The 21772-nt window shown below is 49.7% G+C and overlaps 1 protein-coding gene across 3 annotated transcripts in view; it reads right to left on the bottom strand.

Annotated features, from left to right (window-relative positions):
- The window catches only part of EFCAB6 (EF-hand calcium binding domain 6), a 245006-nt gene that overhangs the window by 18209 nt on the left and 205025 nt on the right, over positions 1-21772 (bottom strand). For all 3 annotated transcript variants that reach the window (XM_056797487.1, XM_056797489.1, XM_056797488.1), the window contains 4 exons: positions 15695-15922; positions 10735-10965; positions 9674-9851; positions 8449-8633 (listed from right to left, as the gene is read on the bottom strand). In XM_056797487.1, coding sequence (XP_056653465.1) covers positions 8449-8633; positions 9674-9851; positions 10735-10965; positions 15695-15922 — 822 coding nt within the window. The remainder of the gene's footprint in view (positions 1-8448; positions 8634-9673; positions 9852-10734; positions 10966-15694; positions 15923-21772) is intronic.

The following is a 21772-nucleotide window of genomic DNA, read 5'->3' as shown; positions in this document are numbered from 1 at the left end:
CCCTAATGAATATAGATGCAAAAATCTTAAGTAGGATACTAGCAAAAAGACTCCAGCAAGAGATCAGAAGGATCATTCACCATGATCAAGTAGGATTCATACCAGGGATGCAGGGCTGGTTCAACATTAGGAAAACCATCCACATAATTGACCACATCAACAAGCAAACCAGCAAGAACCACATGATTATCTCAATAGATGCAGAAAAAGCCTTTGATAAAATACAACACCCATTCCTATTAAAAACACTAGAAAGCATAGGAATAGAAGGGTCATTCCTAAAAATAATAAACAGTATATATCTAAAACCAACAGCTAATATCATCTGCAATGGGGATAAACTAGATGCATTCCCAATAAGATCAGGAGTGAAACAAGGATGCCCATTATCACCTCTACTATTTGACATTGTACTAGAAACACTAGCAGTAGCAATTAGAGAAGATAAAGGAATTGAAGGCATCAAAATAGGCAAGGAGGAGACCAAGTTATCACTCTTTGCGGATGACATGATGATCTACTTAAAGAATCCTAGAGATTCAACCAAAAAGCTAATTGAAATAATCAACAACTTTAGCAAAGTTGCAGGATACAAAATAAACCCACATAAATCATCAGCTTTTCTATATATCTCCAACACAGCTCAGCAGCAAGAACTAGAAAGAGAAATCCCATTCAAAATCACCTTAGACAAAATAAAATACCTAGGAATCTACCTCCCAAGACAAACCCAGGAACTATATGAACACAACTACAAAACACTCGCCACACAACTAAAACTAGACTTGAGCAAATGGGAAAACATTAACTGCTCATGAATAGGACGAGCCAATATAATAAAAATGACCATCCTACCCAAACTTATTTATATATTTAGTGCCATACCCATGGAACTACCAAAATACTTCTTCACTGATTTAGAAAAAACCATAACAAAGTTCATTTGGAAGAACAAAAGATCAAGGATATCCAGGGAAATAATGAAAAAAAACACATATGATGGGGGCCTTGCAGTCCCTGACCTAAAACTATATTACAAAGCAGCAGTCATCAAAACAATTTGGTACTGGCTAAGAAACAGAAAGGAAGATCAGTGGAATAGACTGGGGGAAAGCGACCTCAGCAAGACAGTATACGATAAACCCAAAGATCCCAGCTTTTGGGACAAAAATCCACTATTCGATAAAAACTGCTGGGAAAATTGGAAGACAGTGTGGGAGAGACTAGGAATAGATCAACACCTCACACCCTACACCAAGATAAATTCAAAATGGGTGAGTGACTTAAACATAAAGAAGGAAACCATAAGTAAATTCGGTAAACACAGAATAGTATACATGTCAGACCTTTGGGAGGGGAAAGGCTTTAAAACCAAGCAAGATATAGAAAGAATCACAAAATGTAAAATAAATAATTTTGACTACATCAAACTAAAAAGCTTTTGTACAAACAAAACCAATATAACTAAAATCAGAAGGGAAACAACAAATTGGGAAAAAATCTTCATAGAAACCTCTGACAAAGGTTTAATTACTCATATTTATAATGAGCTAAATCAATTGTACAAAAAATCAAGCCATTCTCCAATTGATAAATGGGCAAGGGAAATGGATAGGCAGTTCTCAGATAAAGAAATCAAAACTATTAACAAGCACATGAAGAAGTGTTCTACATCTCTTATAATCAGAGAGATGCAAATCAAAACAACTCTGAGGTATCACCTCACACCTAGCAGATTGGCTAACATAACAGCAAAGGAAAGTAATGAATGCTGGAGGGGATGTGGCAAAGTAGGGACATTAATTCATTGCTGGTGGAGTTGTGAATTGATCCAACCACTCTGGAGGGTAATTTGGAACTATGCCCAAAGGGCGACAAAAGAATATCTACCCTTTGACCCAGCCATAGCACTGCTGGGTCTGTACCCCAAAGAGATAATGGACACAAAGACTTGTACAAAAATATTCATAGCTGCGCTCTTTGTGGTGGCCCAAAACTGGAAAACGAGGGGATGCCCATCAATTGGGGAATGGCTGAACAAACTGTGGTATATGTTGGTGATTGAGTACTATTGTGCTAAAAGGAATAATAAAGTGGAGAAGTTCCACGGAGACTGGAACAACCTCCAGGAAGTGATGCAGAGCGAGAGGAGCAGAACCAGGAGAACATTGTACACAGAGACTAATACACTGTGTTATAATCGAACGTAATGGACTTCTCCATTAGTAGTGGTGTAATGTCCCTGAACAACTTGCAGGGATCCAGGAGAAAAAAACACCATTCATAAGCAAAGGATAAACTATGGGAGTGGAAACACCGAGAAAAAGCAACTGCCTGAATACAGAGGTTGAGGGGACATGACAGAGGATAGACTCTAAATGAACACTCTAATGCAAATACTATCAACAAAGCAATGGGTTCAAATCAAGAAAACATCTAATGCCCAGTGGACTTATGCGTCGGCTATGGGGGGTGGGGGGGAGGAAAAGAAAATGATCTTTGTCTTTAACGAATAATGCTTGGAAATGATCAAATAAAATATATTTTAAAAAAAACAAAAAAAAAAGAAATTAAATAATATGATTCTCCAAATTAGGTAAAGAAGAAATCATAGAAACAATTAATTTCATTGAAGAGAATGACAATGATGAGACATCCTACCAAAATCTATGGGATGCAACCAAAGCAGTAATCAGGGGGAAATTTATATCCTTGAGTGCATATACTAACAAATTAGAGAGGACAAAGATCAATGAATTGGGCATGCAAATTAAAAAAACTAGAAAGTGAGCAAATTAAAAATCCCCAGATAAAAACAAAATTAGAGATCCTAAAAATTAAAGGAGAAACTAATAAAATTGAAAGTAAAAGAACTTTTGAATTAATAAATAAGATGAGAAGCCAGTACTTTGAAAAAAAAAACAAATAAAATAGACAAAGTACTGGTCAATCTAATAAAAAAAGGAAAGAAGAAAACCAAATGAACACTATCCAAGATGAAAAGGGAGATCTCACCTCTAATGAAGAGAAAATTAAAGCAATAATTAAAAACTATTTTGCCCAATTATATGGCAATAAATATGGAAATCTAGGTGATATGGATGAATATTTACAAAAATATAAACTGCATAGATTAACAGAAGAAGAAATACAATATTTAAACAATCCCATATCAGAAAGAGAAACTGAACAAGCCATCAAAGAACTCCCTAAGAAAAAATCCCCAGGTTCATATGGATTCACAAGTGAATTCTATCAAACATTCAAAGAACAACTATCCCGGTATTATACAAACTATTTAACAGAATAAGCAAAGAAGGAGTTCTACCAGATTCCTTTTATGACACAAATATGGTACCGATTCCAAAGCCAGGTAGATCAAAACCAGAGATAGAAAACTACCAATCTTGTTAAAGAATATAGATGAAAAAATCTTAGCAATAGCAAAAAGACTCCAGGAAGTGATCACAAGGGTTATTCATTATGATCAGGTGGGATTTATACCAGGAATGGAAGGATGGTTCAATATTAGGAAAACCATTCACATAATTGATCATATCAAAAAGCAAACCAAGAAAAATCACGATTATCTTAATAGATGCAGAAAAAGCATTTGACAAAATACAACACTCATTCCTAAAACACTAGAAAACATTGGAATAGAAGGAACTTTTAAAAATAATAAACAGTAAATATCTAAAACCATCAGCAAGCATCATCTGTAATAGTGATAAATTAGAGGCATTCCCAATAAGATCAAGGAGTGAAGCAAGGATGCCTATTATCACCTCTATTATTTAACATTACACTAGAAACACTAGCAGTAGCAATTAAAGAAGAAAAAGAAATTGAAGGTATTAAAATTGGCAATGAGGAGACCAAGCTATCACTCTTTGCAGATGATATGATGGTCTACTTAAAGAATCCTAGAGAATCAACTAAAAAGCTAGTGGAAATAATCAACAACATTAGGAAAGTCTCAGAATACAAAATAAACCCACATAAATTGTAAGCATTTCTATATATTTTCAACACATCTTAGCAGCAAGAGTTAGAAAGAGAAATTCCATTTAAAATCCCTCTAGACAATATAAAATACATAGTAATCTATCTGCCAAGACAAAGGAATTATACAAACACATCTACATAACACTCTACACAATTAAAACTAGATCTAAACAATTGGAAAAACATTAATTGCTCATGAGTAGGATGAGGTAACATAATAAAAATAACCATCCTACCCAAATTAATTTACTTATTTAGTGCCATACCCACCAAACTACCAAATCCATTTTTCCTGAATTAGAAAAAACTATAACAAAGTTCATTTGGAAGAACAAAAGATCAAGAATATGAAGGGAAATAATGGAAAAAAATGTGAAGGAAGGTGGCCAAGCAGTACCAGATCTTAAACTGTACTATAAAGCAGTGATCATCAAAAAATATGATACTGGCTAAGAGACAGAAGGGAGGATTAGTGGAATAGACTTGGGGTAAGTGACCTCAGCAAGACAGACTATGTTAAACCCAAAGATCCCAGCTTTTGGGACAAAAATCCACTATTTGACAAAAACTGCTGGGAAAATTGGAAAACAGTATGGGAGAGATTGGGTTTAGATAAACATCTCACACCCTATACCAAGATAAATTTGGAATGGGTGAATGACTTGAATATAAAGAAAGAAACTATAAGTAAATTAGGTGAACACAGAATAGTATCCTTGTCAGATTTGGGTGAAAGGAAAGATTTTAAGACCAAGCAAGAGTTAGAAAAAATTACAAAATGTAAATAAAATAAATAATTTTGATTACATTAAATTAAAAAGATTTTATACAAACAAAACCAATACAACCAAAATTAGAAGGGAAGCAACAAATTGGTAAAAAAAATTCTGATGACAAAAACCTCTGACAAAGGTCTAATTACTCAAATATATAAGGAACTAAATCAATTTTACAAAAAATCAAGCCATTCCCCAATTGATAAATGGGCAATGGACATGAATAGGTAATTGTCAGATAAGGAAATCAAAACTATTAATAAACACATGAAAAAGTGTTCTAAATTTCTTATAATCAGAGAAATGGGAGGCGTAGTCAAAATCATAGTATAGAGGCAGTGAAAGTTCAGACCTCTGAAAATCCTTCCTCAACAATTAAAAACAAAATGCTCCTAGGAGACTGAAAACCAAATCTAACAACAGGACAGAACTAAGGAACCCTCCTGCTGGACTCAACTTAAAAGGTACACCTCCAAAAAGCCTGATTTCAAGACTCCAGTTTAAGGGGAAGGAAGAAGGAAGGTCCCAGGACCCCTCCCCCACCTATAGTACTGAGCCTCCAGCAATGGCTGGAATCTCTGGGCAGGCAAGGGCGCTAGTCTAGAGTGAGTACCTTGCAGGCAAAGCTGTGCCAGGCTCAGGGCCTTGATCACAGGCTGCTCAGAGGCAGATGGAGAAGAACCTCAAAGTAGGCAGCCTAATCACCTCTGAGACTCTCCACATTGCCCCCCCCTTCCCCAAGTTTTGGCCTCAGGGCACATCCAGCTCTAAAAGTTCAACTCCTGCTGGACTTAATCTTATCAAACCTTCAGAGGGCAGGGAAGCTCAAGCTTCAACACCCCTCCCCCACAGACCACTCTGAGAGCCTTGCTAAGCTCCAAGGGTGAAGGTTGACAGAAAAGCCCAAACCCACAGATCTAGCACATAATGAGAGGGGCAAGACTACAGGAAATTACAAGGGGAAAAGCAGGGGAAAATAAGAGCAAAAAAAACAGAAAAAGAAAAAAGAAATTACAATCGATAGCTTCTATCCAGGCAATGAACCAAGAGCAAATGTAACAGAGGAAGTTCAAGGAACACCAAACAAAAACACAGACACTCCAGCAAATTGGACACAGGCTTTGGAAGAACTCAAAATGCAATTCAAAACACAATTAAGAGAGGCTGAAGACAACTGGGAAAAGAACTTGAAAAGCAAGATAAGTCATCTGGAAACCAAAAATAGTGTCTTGAAAGCCAAACTTAATCAGCTTGAAAATAAGGCAAAGGAGATGAAAGATGAGGCAAAGAAGATGAAAGATGACCTCCAAAGAAAATCAGACAAGAAAGAGAAGGATGACCATAATTAGTGAAATGCAAATCAAAACAACTCTGAGTACCACCTCACACCTAGCAGAATAACTAACATGATCGTAAAGGAAAGTAATAAATGTTGGATGGGAGGTGGCAAAATTGGGACATTAATGCATTGTTGTGAATTGATCCAACCATTATGGATGGCAATTTGGAACTACGCCCAAAGGGCTTTAAAAGACTGTCTGCCCTTTGATCCAGCCATATCACTGCTGGGTTTATACCCTAAAGAGATTATAAGGAAAAAGACTTGTACAAAAATATTTATAATCATGCACTTTGTGATGGCAAAAAATTGGAAAAGGAGGGAATACCCTTTAGTTGGGCAATGGCTAAACAAATATCATTGTGCTCAAAGAAATAATGAACTGGAGGAATTCCATGTGAATTGGAATGACCTCCAGGAATTAATGCAGAGTGAATGGAGCAGAACCAGGAGAACATTATACACAGAGACTGATACACTGTGGTACAATCAAATGTAATAGACTTCTCTACTAGAATCAATGCAATGATTCAGGACATTGAGGGACTTATGAGAAAGAATGCTATCCACATTCAGAGGAAGAACTGTGGGAGTAGAAACACAGAAGCAAAACAACTGCTTGATCACATAGATTGATGGGGATATGATTGGGCATGTAGTCTCTAACTTATCACCCTAGTGTAATATGAAAATAGGTCTTGATCAATGATACATGTAAAACCCAGTGGAATTGCATGTTGGCTATGGGAAGGGGATAATGGAGAGAGAGGAAGAACATAAATCATGTAACCATTGAAAAAACTCAAAATTAATTAATTAATCAGAACTTTTTAATTAAAAAAAATTCACCATAGAGAAGGATAATATAAGGGCAGAGGGTTTAAATCAGGAAGCTGACTTAGTACTGCAACAAGAGACAATACAAGGTTTGTTTCTACAGAACATTTGTGATGGGTTCACAATGGTTTTCATGCACATGTCCAGTGATCATGAGTTTTAAACAGCCTGGCATTCATGCCACAAGAATGCAAATGTTTGAAACATCTCCATTGTGTGATTCCACAGTTGATGAGATCCAATGAGGGGGTAACAGAAGAAAGGGAATTATTTTGGGATAGCGTTCAGAACCCCTTCAACCAACTGTCATTTATGAGTCAGTTTGTGTTCAAACAGCCAACACCTGTGGTGGTTTGAAAACATTTTGAAGACAGTTGAAAAAATGCCAAAACATGTTGTGTTGGGTTAGAAGTGGTCAGAGTTTGATGTAATCATAGCATGAAGATCAAAATCACCATATGCATGATTGTGACAATTTCAAATCAATTAAGAAATAAAACCATAATGCTTCAAAGTTGCACATGTTTGTCATAGAGAAACAAACATACATTTTTGTCACATACGTGGGCAAAATAATTTGCTGCCTGAGATGCCATTAAAGAATGTTTAAGCATGAGCCCCTAGAGCCAGTGTCATAAAGCTCCACTAAATGAGAACCACGGCTGTCTACACACAACAGCCCAGGAGGAGGGTGCAGGTTCAAGTTCAGATGCTTCCATTCAGGCTGCCAGTGTAAGACCCTGAAGCAATATCACAGCCTCATTCCTCATCCCAGCAGACATGTCACCTGAGCTCCAGACACCAACAAAGAGTCCAAAGATGACAAGGGATGGTGGGACCAGTTTATGCCTTCTAGTCTCTTAATCTCTCCTCCAACTTTCAGTAAATGATTTGTTCCTATCAATTATCCCACTCTCTACTAAGCTGATCCCTGGACTTATGATCTAATTAAGAATGTGCAAACTCACCTTCTTAGTCCTCTCTATTAACTGATTCTCCCTATGTACTATGGCACATTTTGACTTTATATACAACTGTGCAGACATCCTGATATTTGCCCAGAACATTTTGTGGTCCATCTATGGCCAAGTCCTTGCCCACTCCACCTTTCAATCCTCCCAGAACAAAAGTCCCTTCTTCCCTGGTCACCCTTCTCCTTTGTGTATTTTCTTCTCCTATTAGAATATAAGCTTCTTGAATGCAGAGATCGTCTCCTTTTCCCTTTAATATTTGTATCTCAGCACTGTACCTGCCACGGTTTTTCGGGGACAGCTAGGTGGTTCAGTGGAGTGAGCCTGGATTCAAATCTGGCCTAGCTGTGTGACCCTGAGCAAGCCCCTTAATCCCCATTGCTTTAGCACTTGCTGCTCTTCTGCATTGGGCCCAACATGCAGAATTGCCTCTAGATGGATGGTTAGAGTTTAAAAATAATCATTGTCATTTCTCTGTGTGCCATAACAAGCACAACCTGGTGCCGGGGGTACGTACCATCATGTAGACCTGCTGAATCTTCATCCTCTGCATCAACGAGTTCTCCTTTGGCTTCAAGAGAAGGATGCAGCTCTGGAAGAAGTCGCAGTAGGCAAACTTGCCGTTGTTCTTCAGGTCATACTTTGTTATGAGATTCTGGCAATCCTCTTTACTGAGGTCCAGGTTGTACTTGTCCACCAGAGCTGGGACACAAAAGGGGGGAGTCAGCCCCTGAGCCCTTATGGGGCAGCCCTTTCCAGGCTGAGAGCCCATTACTCCCAAGAACCCCTTGAAACAGGCAGGGCGGAGGCTGTGATTCCATTGTCACAAAGGCAGACAGAAACTCAAGGAGAAGACGTGCTGGGAATTGACTGAGGAAGGATTCACAGCCAGCTCTCGCCAAATGATCTATCATTGACCCTGTCCAGAGGACACTCACCCCAAGCCACAATAGCAGGGGGAGGACAGATGTTATCAATCTTATTTTACAGATTAGGAAACTGAGGTTTGGAGAGAAGCCATGACTCCTATGTTAGATCCAGACCTGCTATGATATCTCCAACTACTCACACCTGGAAACATGCAGCCCCCAACAGCTATTGCCATGAAAACATGGCGGCAGAGGGAAGAGCCTCACTGGGGGTGGGGGATTCTTCAGGAACAACCTTGTAGAAGGAGCCCCAGGAGCGTTTGCTCAGCTCTTTGCCATCCTGCTGAGGCAGGTCGAGGTAATCGGCCAAATGATGGCACAGCAGAGGTGTGACATTCGGGGAGACATGACGCACCCTCTCTGTCCTGGGCACTGGGTGAGGGGCTCGGAGGACAAGCAGAGATGCTGCCCCCTTCACAAACAAGGAAGCCTGGGAGGGGAACGGGACTCCTCGTGGCCCAGGCCTTGGTCTGCTCCCCCATGGGCTTGGGTCAGAGGAGACAACACCAGACAGCATGACCGCGGGCTCCTACGAAAGGAAGAGGACCCTTTCTGGCCACCCCCGTGTGACTCGATGGTCTGTCACAATCTCTGTCCTACTCGTGCGACCTCCCCTCTCAAGCCTCAGTTCCCTCATCTGTAAAGTGAAGGAGGGACTGGACGAGAGGACCTCCAAGATGTCTTCCCAGGAGAGAAATAGGAGCCCTGGGGCAGGGGAGACACACCTGGGGCCATGGGACAGAGCGGGGCCCTGCCTCAGTTTCCTTGTTTGTAAAATGAGATCACGAGGGGAGAAGAAGAGTGAGACGGAACCTTGGAATTCAGGCACAGAGATTTCTCCCTGTTTGTCCACGTCCTTCGCTTTGCATTCCTTCAGCATCTCCTTCCAGAAGCCCTGGATCTTCTTTCGTAGCTTGTTCTCTATAGCTTCACAGTTCTGCAAAGGGGGGACGCCGGTCTTGGAGCCCGTGGAGCTCGCAGTCCCCGGAACCTGGCCGCAAGGAGCAGAGACAGCATTGGAGAGAAGGCCCGGCCTGGTGGAGGCGACTCAAAGGGGGGCAGCGGCCGGCTCTCGGGCCTCCCCCCAAGGCAGGAGCCATCGACTGAGGGGCGGGGAGGGCCCCGGCCTGGGGCCATGTGCTGAGGCTGGGCAGAGGCTGCCCTCCGCAGGCCCACCCCAAGCAGACAGGCCCCACCGCCAGGGGGACAAGGGACGGACTCTGGCCCGACTGGGCGGCCGGGGGATTCACCTCTGTGCTGGGGGGCCATTCAGCCTCTCCCTCCATGATCCCGGCCCCTCTTGCTGCCCCCCAACATTCCGCACCCTCTGACTGAGGGTCTCCCAGAGCACGGACAGCGCCCTGTGAGAGAGGCAGTGGGACTCCCGCATCAGTGAGGGTTTCACCCCCCAGAGCCTGGTTCAGAGCCCGCTCCCCGATTTCCTTATGTGACCCCCTCTGAGCCGCAGTTTTGCCACCTTTAAAATGAGGGGGGCAGCTCAGTAGATGGAGAACCAGCCCAGACGGGAGGCCTGGGTTTAACTCTGGCCTTCCTAGCTGCGTGACCCTGGGTGAGTCACTTAATCCCCCTCAGTCAGCCATTCCTTCTCTTGGGCCTGGGAAGCCGTGCTCGGGCTGATTCTGAGCAGACGGGAAGGCTTTCGGGGAAACGGGGGAGTTGGATTCGATGATCTGTAAGGGACTTTTCAGCGCCAGCCTGGTGGGGGAGCGAGTGGGATTAAGGCCATTTTACAGAAGAGAAGACTGAGGCGCACATAGCAGGGGTCAGAGGGCTGGAGCAAATGGAGCACCCCCACCCCCCACATCCCCTCCCCTTAGGCCTAGCCCTGCCTCTACGTCTTGGGGGCCACTTACGCTTTCGGCTCCAGTCTGGGGGCGCAGGGCCGGGCCTGGCGTGGAAACCACCAGGGGAGCGGGGGGCTGTCCCGCCTCGACCTCCGGGGTGGTGCTGGGTCTCTGGGGCTTGGCGGGGTCCGCCGTGGAGGGGGGGCTCAGTGATTTCTCCATGTTGAACTTGCACAAGAACTCCTGGTACTTCAGCCTCCCTTCACTGTTGAGGGGAAGCTCGTTCCAGAAGATCTCAAACTAGTGCGAAGGGAAAGGCGTGTCAGGGCCAGCCAAGGCCGGGAGAAACAAAAGCCACCCAGCCCACATCCCCCCTGCCTGGAGGAGGCAGACAGGATCTGCACCGGCTCCATCGGGAAATGGAAGTGGAGCCTTTGGAGCTCGAGGCGCTCGCAGAAGGACGGAGGAGCACTGCCAGCCCCCTGGATCCCAGCCCAGGCCCCCCCCCCGTGGCCCCTCCCCCCAGGGAGGCCCTTGGACCGACGGGAAGGACTGGACGCCTGGGCCCATGAGTCCCGCCGGCAGAGAGCACCAGCCTGCGTCCTGCGATGCCTCTTTCCTGGGATGGAGACCAGAGTCCAAAGAGGCTGGGAATGCTCGGGCTCTCGCCCCGGATCCCGGCAGCTGGGCCAGGCCCTCCAGGCCACTGTGGCCTCTTGGCTGTTTCCTCTGTCCAAGCAATGATGGCAGACGTGTCCCTGCACCTGGACTCTAACAGCATAAAGGCCCGACGAGTCCCCGCTTCCCCTCTGGCTTGTCCCAGACCAGCAGAGGAGGGCTGAGTAAGGACCTGCTGCGGGCCCGGCTGTGCAAAGCAGCCAGGATAGGACGGGAGGCAAAGCCGACCACGGAGAGCTCCTGGGAGTCCTGCCATGGAGGAGACCCAACAGGATGGACTAGGAATGATGGACAAAAGGCACTCCAGAACGATGGAGAAGGGAGCTGGGACAGCCCGAGGAGAGGCCAGGCTTGGGAGCAGGAGGCTCCCAAACCAGGGAAAGGCCATCGTCATCCCGTCACCGAGAAGTTCAAAGAGGCTGGAAGAGCAGGCGGGCCAGGAAGAAGGCTCTGAGTGCTGCGAGACGTCCTCTTGCGTGCTGTGAGCCAGTGCAGGCCCAGAGCTGGCAAGACTCCTCTTCTGAGGGCCAGTCTAGCCTTAGATTCACCAGCTCTGTGAGCCTCCGCTTCCTCCTTTGTGAAAGCCAACTGAAGAGGGGAAAGGCAAACCACCGCAGGATCTCTGCCAAGAGAGCCCTGAATGGGGTCACAAAGAGTCAGACGTCCTGAACAACAGAAACAAAGTAATAGGGAGCCCTGGAGTAAATAGAAGTGGGGGGGGGGAGGCGTGGGTGTGAAGTGATGCCCTGCTCTGCCCCAGGCTGAGGCCATGGAGGAGATGCTGGAGGGGGCCAGAGACAAGGAGGGAGGCAGTGTGACTCTAGGGAAGAGAGTATGGTGCTTGCTTCGGCAGCACATATACTAAAATGGGGAGGAGAGTGTGGCTGGGAGGAGGAGGAGGAGGAGGAGGAGGAGGAGGAGGAAGAGGAAGAGGATGGCTTGGGGAGGAAGAAGACAACCCTCAGATATCAGAAGAACGTCTGGAGATGAGAGACTGCAGGATCAGCAGAGAGGAAGGCGAGAACTGCCGATGGATGGGCATCCCGAAGGGTATGGCAGGGAGAGGATCAAGCGTGAGGGGGAAAGTGCTGGATGAAGATGCAGCACAGCAAACAGGGGAGGAGAGGCTGGAGGAGAGGGGGAGAGGGGGGGTCCTCCAAAGGCCCAGAGGGAAGAGCGATGCGTAGTGTCCGAGGCTGGACAAGGAGAAAAGATGGTCGCCGAGTGGCGGCTGCCACTCTTAGCAGGAGCTTCGGAGAGAGCACTTTGGGCAGAACAATAAGGCTGGGGTTAGCCACAAAGGGCAGGAAGACAGAGGGAAGGATCAGGATGAGGGAGGTCTGGACATGGGGATAACCGGTAAGGAATGACCCAGGGAAGGGCCAAAGGGAAAGAGGTGCAGCAGTGGTTGGAGAGCCAGGCCCAGAGGCAGGCGGTCCTGGGTTCCAATCTGGCCTCAGACACTTCCTAGCTGGGGGACCCCCAGTGCCCAGCCCTTACTGTTCCTGTGCCTTGGCACCGGTGCTTAAGAGTGGGGATGACGGAGGGGACCATCTGTTGGGATGGTGTGAGATCAGTGTGAGGAATACGGTCACTCCACCCTGGGGGACAAAGCGGCAGAAGGCACTGAGTGATGGAGGAGGAGGAGGATGAGGAGGAGAAGGAGGAGAAGGAGAAGGAGGAGGAGGAGGAGGAGGAGGAGGAGGAGGAGGAGGAGGAGGAGGAGGAGGAGGAGGAGGAGGAGGAGGAGTTGGAGGAGGGAGCTCGCAGTCAATGGCCTCACTCTTCTGCAAAATGGGAGGCAAAGGTAGGGGGCTGGGGGCCATGGAGGCTGGGGGCCATGGAGGCTGGGGGCCATGGAGGCCGGGCAGAGCCAGGATGGAGAGTGGCATAGCGGTTAGTGCCAGAGATGCGGGACACGGAGACTGGCGAGGGCCCGGCTGAACATGGACCGAGACAGGGTGGCTGTGCGGCTCTCCACTCAGCAGCCACGGTGGCTTCCCGTGATGGGAGTGATCTAAGGCAAAGGCTCGGCTGGACTCGCTGGCTCGAGGGATTCCAGGGAAGAGGCCGGAAGCGCTGATGGCCAGAGGGGATAAGATGGGGCAAGGAGAGAGCAGTTCCTGCAGGAGACTCGGCCCGGGAGAGACGGGAGGCTTTGTAAGGGGAGGCGGCTCAGAGGCCAATAGAATAGGGCCAGAGAAGAGGACACTGAAATCACCAACACGGTGTGGTGGCCGATGGCAAGATGGCGGGTGGGAGCGCCTGTGTGGGTGGCGGAGATGCGGGGAAGGAGGAGGGCGAGAGAAGTGGGGAGACTGGGGACGTGAGGGGCTGGGGAGGAGGAGGGAGAGTCACCTGTGCTCTGGGGTCCCCTCGGAGGAGCCGGGAGTTGGGGAGGAAAGACAAAGGGGAGCAGCCTCTGAAGAGGCGTGGCCGGGGGACTTTGAAGCTCCTGAACCTCCGAGGGAGGGAGGCTCCCGAGGGCCAGAGGGAGGCGACAGATGGCTACTCCAATGCCCTGCCGTGACCAGAGCCTGCGGCAAGGCGCAGCCGGGACAGGACAGAGCAGCAGGGCCGGACGGGGCTTGGTTGGGGGCAGCCTGGGGTTTGGAGGATGGCCTAGAAGACTTCGGAGCCTCTGGAGTGAGAAAGCTGGATGGGAGGCGCCCGGCCACGTGGCGAGAGGGCGGCCCCCTCCCAGGTCCTCGTCCCTCCAGAGGTAGAAGGACGCCACTGGAGAGGGAAGGGAAGCCCGAGCAGCAGGACAGAGGAGGACGGAGAAGGCTCGTCCCCACCAGCTTTCCTCCTCTTCTTGTTCCCTCAAAGACAGTCCGGGGGGGGGGGGCGCTCTCTGCCCCAGAGCTTGTCACCTCCCGCCTGGGAGCCTGGGGCTGTGCTGGTCAGGATGGAAGCCGATGCTTTGGGGCAGACGGAAGCTGCCCGTCAGGAGAGGGCCGGTGCCGGGAGCTCACGCTCTCTGGTCTGCTCCCCCGAGGAGGCCGCAGAGGACGTGGCAGACCCTGGGCATCTATAAAGCACTGACCATGTTCTACAAGGGCTGGGGACCCAGGCGTCCAGGAGCCTAATGGGAGAGGCAACGTGCAAATAACTGGAGCAATACAAGGCATAGCAGAGCAGTCTGGGAGAGGAGGGAACAGAGCAGGAAATGCCTGCTGCAGGCTCTTGGAGGAAGACTGGGAGCCCCTTGAGGGCAGGGATGGGGGGGTTGTCCTGGGCACATAGTAGGACTTCATAAATTGTTGTCTTGGCTAGAAGTGAGGGAAGCTGAGAGGCCAAGGTGAGGTGAGAAAGAACGAAGACAAGAAGGCAGTGCGAGGCAGGAGATACGTCCTGGGACGAGGGACCACTCCAGGCCGGGTCCCTGGGGGCTCAGGGCTTCCTGTGGAAGGGGACGTCTCTCGTGCATCCCGAGGGCCAGGAAGGAGGCGGACTCTGGAAGAACTTCCTGGACGTTGCCCTCTCCATGCTCACGGAGCACCATCACGCGGCCATGAGTCTCCAGGCGCCTTGGCCATGCGGAGGGAGGGCTAGAGAGCTGGATGAGGAGGTCCATCGAGGCTCTTCCGCGTCTGAGCTCTCCCATCCGCTCACGCCAACAGCCCACATTCTTCTTTGACTTTCCCCGCGATGCCAGGCTGGCACATCGCTTCTGGCCGGGCAGCTCGTCTCTGGGTAGGTGCCGGGTGTGCTCTTCATTTCGCCAGGAGGAAGCCTGATCTATGGCCTCTTGGGCTTTGCCTTTATGCCTACAGGAGGACCCCTAGGGCCAGCGGCCTTCCCCCTGCCTCCCCTGGTGAGATGAGACTAGACCCAGGTTCTTTGCATTTTCTCCAAACTCTCAGAGCAGGGAGCTCGTCTAGAACCCACCCTTGTCGCACAGAACAAGAACCTGAGGCCTACGAGAGATCCTGGTCTGGGAGAAGAGCAAAGGGCCCAAAGGAGCCCGGCCCTGCGAGGAGGCGGCCCCAGTTCAGATTTTCCCTGCGCTTCTCAGGACCCCCGAGACTGGGCAAAGGGCCTCGCCGGTCTGCCTTTGCCTTGGTTTCGTCCTCTTCCTCCCCGGCCCTCTCTCTGCTTTCTACCTCGCCTCGTTCTTGGGTTTGAGTTTGAACTTCTTCCCAGTTCCAGTCTTGGTAGGTTTTCAATGCCCGTCGCTTCTGTGGAGGCTGTGGGGGTGCTCTGGCCCACCAGCGGGCTGGCCCAGGGCTCTTCGTCCCGTCCCCAGCTCCCCCCGGCACCCCACCTTCGGCCTGGGCGACAAGCTCGCGCTTCGCCGGGAGACGCGCCCACTCCATCCCCCAGGATGCTCGAGGCCCGGCGGTCTTACTTGTTCATCATTCAGAATCTGGAAGTGACGGTTGCAAATGTTCCTGAATTCCTCCTTGGAGGTCGTGCAGCATCGGCTGCAGTCTATGTCCGTAAACTCCTGCAGCAGGTTCGAGAAGCGCATGGTCACGATGTCCCGGACGCGGAGCAGGAGGTCTTTCAGGAACGGGTCCTTCGCCGCTTTGGGGGCGGAAGCTTTCTGCATTTTCTCAGTCCACTCAGCAGCAGTCTAGACAAAAGAGAGCCAACAATGGATGCATTGAATAAAGGAGGGGCCCCAGGGGAAGCGGCCTTTGGATTCGAACCCCACCCTGCCGGGAGACCTGCCCAAGCAAGTCCTGAAGAAAGGGAAGCCCCCAGCATGCGTGGCAAATGGAGACACAGGCCATGAAGCCTCAGGAAAGGTCCGGCTTACAATGAGGCCGAGTGGACCAAGAAGGGGCCAGCGCCTTGGGCTCAGGTTCTGACTCGGCCACTAACCCCCGGAGCCTCAGTTTCCTCACCTGTAAAACGGGGATAAGAGCGGCCAAGGTTGGGAGGAGAGCACTGGCACTCGACCTACCTGCCAGCACTACCTGGATTTCACGGGAATTGGGAATTCTTGGTGTGGAAATGCCACCCTCAGATACAAAGGAGCACCTTGTCCGGAGCTCAGAGCCTCTCAGTTGGAGGTGGGGGACCCTGAGGAGGGACGGGACAGCACGTACTATGGGTCAGAGGCAGGGTGGGCTCTCCAAAGCTACGGAGCTGCCCCATCATCACCGCCATCGTTTTGGTGCCTAGCCGAGGGCCGGGAGCCCATGAAGCGCTTCATCCGGTGCTCTTGGCCACAGTAGCCACCACTTTTCTTCTATTAGACAAACACTCTGTCCACTTGTGCGACAGTGGGCAGACCATTAAAAAGAAGAAAAACAGCTGGATGGGGATTGGTTCTGCCACCATTTCTAGTGGAACCTCGCGGAAAGAGATGAGAGGAGCCAGGAAGTGATGGAAGGCGAGCTGGCATTCCTACGGCCTTTAAAGAGAGAAACCACTTTGTGCCCCGCTTCAAGAGCCTCTAGAACATTCCCCATGGGACAGTCCGGAGCACGAGAGTGACTTGTCCCGGGACCGTTGCTAGCTGAACTCCGATAAAAAGGATGAGGGAGAGACGCCAGGAGGAGGGGAAGGACTGATCCCAGCAGCAGGAAATTGCCAAAGCATAACCTTAATTTGTAAACTCAGAAGAACCCCATTTTGAAGGAAGTCATCGCATGAGCTAACCAGGCTATGGGAAGGGGCTGAAGGGGAGGAATCAGAGCCGCCTTCTTCGGGCCTGCCTGCCGCCGGGGCTGTCGGGGATGTTCCCAGGAAGCCATTTCATTCGCCTCTACAAGAATCCACAGAACGCTAACTATAAAAAGGATAACAGAAGTGGCTCAGGGGATGGAGAGCCAGGCCTTGATTCAGGAGGTCCTGGGTTCCAATCCAGCCGCAGACACATCCTAGCTGGGTGACCCTGGGCAAGTCACTTCACCCCCATGGCCCAGTCCTTACTGCTCTTCTGTCTTAGAACCAATAGCCAGGCAGTACTGACTCTAAGGCAGAAGGTAACCATCTAAAAAAAGGAAAAGAGGAATTCCAGAGCAGGAGGGTGACTTGCTCTCTCTGTCCTGCCTCTCTCCCAGGGCCACTGCGATGACACGATGCGATATGGCACCGACAGTCAGAAGGCATCATGTTTAATGAATGTTTGGAACTATTTTCAAAGTCAAACGACTGAACATTTGTCATGAGGAAAAATAAAATGGACGGACAGGCAGTTTCAGGGCTTCCAGAAATCCAGCAGTTAGACATGTAATTCCTAGAACAAGCCTCCTGGCTCCATCACTGGTACGTACTCCAGGGCTGTGGGAGCGGGAACGACGACGATGAATGTCAATCAAGGACTGCCCATCATTTGTACAAATTCATCCTCATCCCTCCAGTGTCGGCACAGAACTCACGCAGCAGGGCTGGAAGGAACCCGGGAAGACCTGCTTCGAATCCCACCTCTGACGCTAACACCCCGTGCCCTTCAGAGAACCACCTTACAATGTCCCTGGCCTCCGTTTCCAAGGAAGGATTGGACTAGACAGTCCCTGAGGTCCACATCTGGGGTCCTATGAGGTCACTTCAAGCCCTTGGCCTCAGGTCCCCCATTTGTAAAATGAGGGAGTGGCCCAGACGGCCTCGGAGCTCTCTCTCTGACCGAGGCCCAGTTCCCCCAATGCACAGATGAGAATACAGCCACAGGGAGGAAAGACCACAGGGCCCATGATGGCAAAGCAGCTTACTCATAGAGGCTTCCATTCCCCCAGCTAAGAGTTCACCCAGGCCCCCGAGCCCTGGCCAAACCTTCCCCTCCCCAAACACCTTCAGAGCCTCCCTGTGGCCTTTTATTTTTTTTTAACCCTTCCCTTTGTGGAGAAGAGAGAAATTACAAGAAAATGCAGTAAGACAAGAAGCTTCCATTTGGAATGTGACTGGGAAACAGTTGGAGGCAAGAGCCAACTGTTTGAGTGGATTCAAGTTTTTTGGCTTGCTGGCTGAGGTGAAGGAGGAAGCTGGGTTTATTTCTGGTACTTGAGATAATCAAGCTGGAGGTGACCTGGCTGATTAGAAGGCAGAAGAAGAAGGACAATAGTCCATATCTCTCTCTGACTGGCTCTGTTTCATGCCAGTGACTGAATTGCCATTTCTCTCAATATCCTCCAACCTAATACTCATAGTAGAGAATAGGGATATCCTAACCCTCTTACCTTATCCTCCACCCTTGTCCTGCCTTCCCCAAATAAACCCCTTGTTTGACAAAGATTAAGAACTATTTCATTGAAACCTCACAGCTCACATTGAGTGACTTGAGGGAGACTGAAGAAGGGGGAGGGGAGGCTGAAAGGCTTCTGAAGAGGGAGGAAAACAGAAGGCACAGAGGGAGGAGGGGAGGCAAAAGGAAAATAATTACATGATCCATTAGTTTTCTAGTATCCATCAATATACACCCTCAAATATGTTACACCTTCTGTCTTAGAACCAACACCAGGTATCAGTTCCAAAGTAGAAGAGTGGTGCCCGCTAGGCAATGGGGGTTAAGTGACTTGCCCAGGGTCAGCCAGCTGGGAAGTGTCTGAGACTGCATTTGAACCCAGGACTTCATAACTCCAGCCTTGGCTCTCTATCCACTTTCTGTGGTCTTCCGTGTGAAACCTGGCACGTAAGGCCCTCTAGAGCAGAGCTGGGCTCCAGACTCCCTTTCCTATTTCACAGGACCCTGCACTGGAGGCATCTTGGACTAGAAGCTCAACTCCGCTGTGCTTTACCCTTTCCCACTGCCGTCTATTTGTCCACACCACCCTCCATCCCTATAATGGACGGGAAACCATTTAAGAAGGGCCGATTTTGTGCTAGGGAAGGAATGAAACCATCCCGGTTCCTGGGGAGCTCCGGCTCTTTAAAGAGTGGAAGTCCTTGAGGGTCGGCGTGTGCTTGGCTTGGCAGAGTCTTTGGCGCTGAACGGAGCTGGGGATGGAAATTCAAGCCTGGACCGATAGAAAGGAGGGCGGATTCTGCCCCTCTGCCTCGGACCCACACGATCTTGGGGAGTCGCCTTCTCTCGGTGGGCTCGCCTGAGAAGTGAGTGTTGCCCAGCATCCCTCTCTGGCTCCAGGGTCCCACTGCCAGCCCGGGAGCCTCTGCCCACCGGGAAGGTCAAGCCGAGCGGGTCAGGGTGCTCCTGCTTTACTGTAGAACGTGTCCTCGGGCCGTGGGCCCCAGGGAAGATTCGCCTGAGTCAGACTTGGGGTGAGGGGAAATGAGTACAAGGCAGGGACTGTGGGTCTTCCTGTCCCGTTGGCACCAGCGTGTCTCGCCACCGTCGCGGCGAGCCGGGAACAGCAGATGGCTGCTGGTCTGCCCCATCATTTCTCTGTCACTTCTCCCGGGATCATTATATGTGAATGGAAAAAATGAAGCTTTTCCCTGACTAGACGGAACGCTCCTCCTCATCAGAGAAGCCACCACCATCTTCAGATGCAAACACACTTTCCAATATTAACCGCGCTTTACATAAAGGTCCCCTCAGGACAGGAGCTGCAGCTGTATTATTAGGAGAAGAAATATGGGGGGAGGACGTGGCGCGGAGGCAGGGCTGCCGGGGCTCATGCACACCTGACTCCGCGTGCCACAGGCCAGGCCGGCCGCTTCCCTCCTAAAAGGGAACAATACAATGACCAGCCGCTTTTTCAGGGTTGTAGATGGGATTTGTAAAGCGCTTTCCCTATTTCCGGGGCACCTTAGCCCCCCTCCATCCATTCTAAGAGCCTTTATGGAAGGTAGCTCCAAGCACACTCTCTCCGGGAGATGGAGACGAGAAGCACACCAAGAGAGGAAGCCTTTGGAGGGGCTTCGGTAGCAGAAGGCAGCGGGAGATGTGGGTGCCCACCCAGCTCTGCCACAGGGCGCCCTGGTGAGCTGGACAGCTCGTTTGCCCAGAGGGTCTAACATCAGTCCAATTGGAAGCCTCTGGGCACTGCTAAGGTGGTACCAGCTCCAGGCATTCCATGTTCTAAGGCCTCTCCAGCTCTGACAGTCCATGTTCTAAGCACTCTCCCAGCTCTCACATTCCATGTTCTAAGGCCTCTCCCAGCTCTCACATTCCATGTTCTAAGGCCTCTCCCAGCTCTCACATTCCATGTTCTAAGGCCTCTCCCAGCTCTGACAGTCCATGTTCTAAGGACTCTCTCAGCTCTGACAGCCCCCGTTCTAAGGACTCTCCCAGCTCTGACAGTCCATGTTCTAAGGACTCTCCCAGCTCTCACATTCCATGTTCTAAGGACTCTCCCAGCTCTGACAGCCCCCGTTCTAAGGACTCTCCCAGCTCTGACAGTCCATGTTCTAAGGACTCTCCCAGCTCTGACAGCCCCCGTTCTAAGGACTCTCCCAGCTCTGACAGTCCATGTTCTAAGGCCCCTCCCAGCTCTGACAGTCCATGTTCTAAGGACTCTTCCAGCTCTGACAGCCCCCGTTCTAAGGACTCTCCCAGCTCTCACATTCCATGTTCTAAGGACTCTCCCAGCTCTGACAGCCCCCGTTCTAAGGACTCTCCCAGCTCTGACAGTCCATGTTCTAAGGCCTCTCCCAGCTCTCACATTCCATGTTCTAAGGACTCTCCCAGCTCTGACAGCCCCCGTTCTAAGGACTCTCCCAGCTCTGACAGTCCATGTTCTAAGGACTCTCTCAGCTCTGACAGCCCCCGTTCTAAGGACTCTCCCAGCTCTGACAGTCCATGTTCTAAGGACTCTCCCAGCTCTGACAGCCCCCGTTCTAAGGACTCTCCCAGCTCTGACAGCCCCCGTTCTAAGGACTCTCCCAGCTCTGACAGTCCATGTTCTAAGGCCCCTCCCAGCTCTGACAGTCCATGTTCTAAGGCCTCTCCCAGCTCTGACAGCCCCCGTTCTAAGGACTCTCCCAGCTCTCACATTCCATGTTCTAAGGACTCTTCCAGCTCTGACAGCCCCCGTTCTAAGGACTCTCCCAGCTCTGACAGTCCATGTTCTAAGGCCTCTCCCAGCTCTCACATTCCATGTTCTAAGGACTCTCCCAGCTCTGACAGCCCCCGTTCTAAGGCCTCTCCCAGCTCTGACAGTCCATGTTCTAAGGACTCTCTCAGCTCTGACAGCCCCCGTTCTAAGGACTCTCCCAGCTCTGACAGTCCATGTTCTAAGGACTCTCCCAGCTCTCACATTCCATGTTCTAAGGACTCTCCCAGCTCTGACAGGCCATGTTCTAAGGCCTCTCCCAGCTCTGACAGCCCCCGTTCTAAGGACTCTCCCAGCTCTGACAGTCCATGTTCTAAGGCCTCTCCCAGCTCTGACAGTCCATGTTCTAAAGACTCTCCAGCTCTCACATTCCATGTTCTAAGCACTCTCCCAGCTCTCACATTCCATGTTCTAAGGCCTCTCCCAGCTCTGACAGTCCATGTTCTAAGGACTCTCCCAGCTCTGACATTCCATGTTCTAAGGCCTCTCCCAGCTCTGACAGTCCATGTTCTAAGGCCTCTCCC

The sequence above is a fragment of the Monodelphis domestica genome, chromosome 5 (genome assembly GCF_027887165.1).
Source record: "Monodelphis domestica isolate mMonDom1 chromosome 5, mMonDom1.pri, whole genome shotgun sequence".
NCBI lineage: Eukaryota > Metazoa > Chordata > Mammalia > Didelphimorphia > Didelphidae > Monodelphis > Monodelphis domestica.
This window is presented reverse-complemented; position numbering and strand designations above follow the sequence as displayed.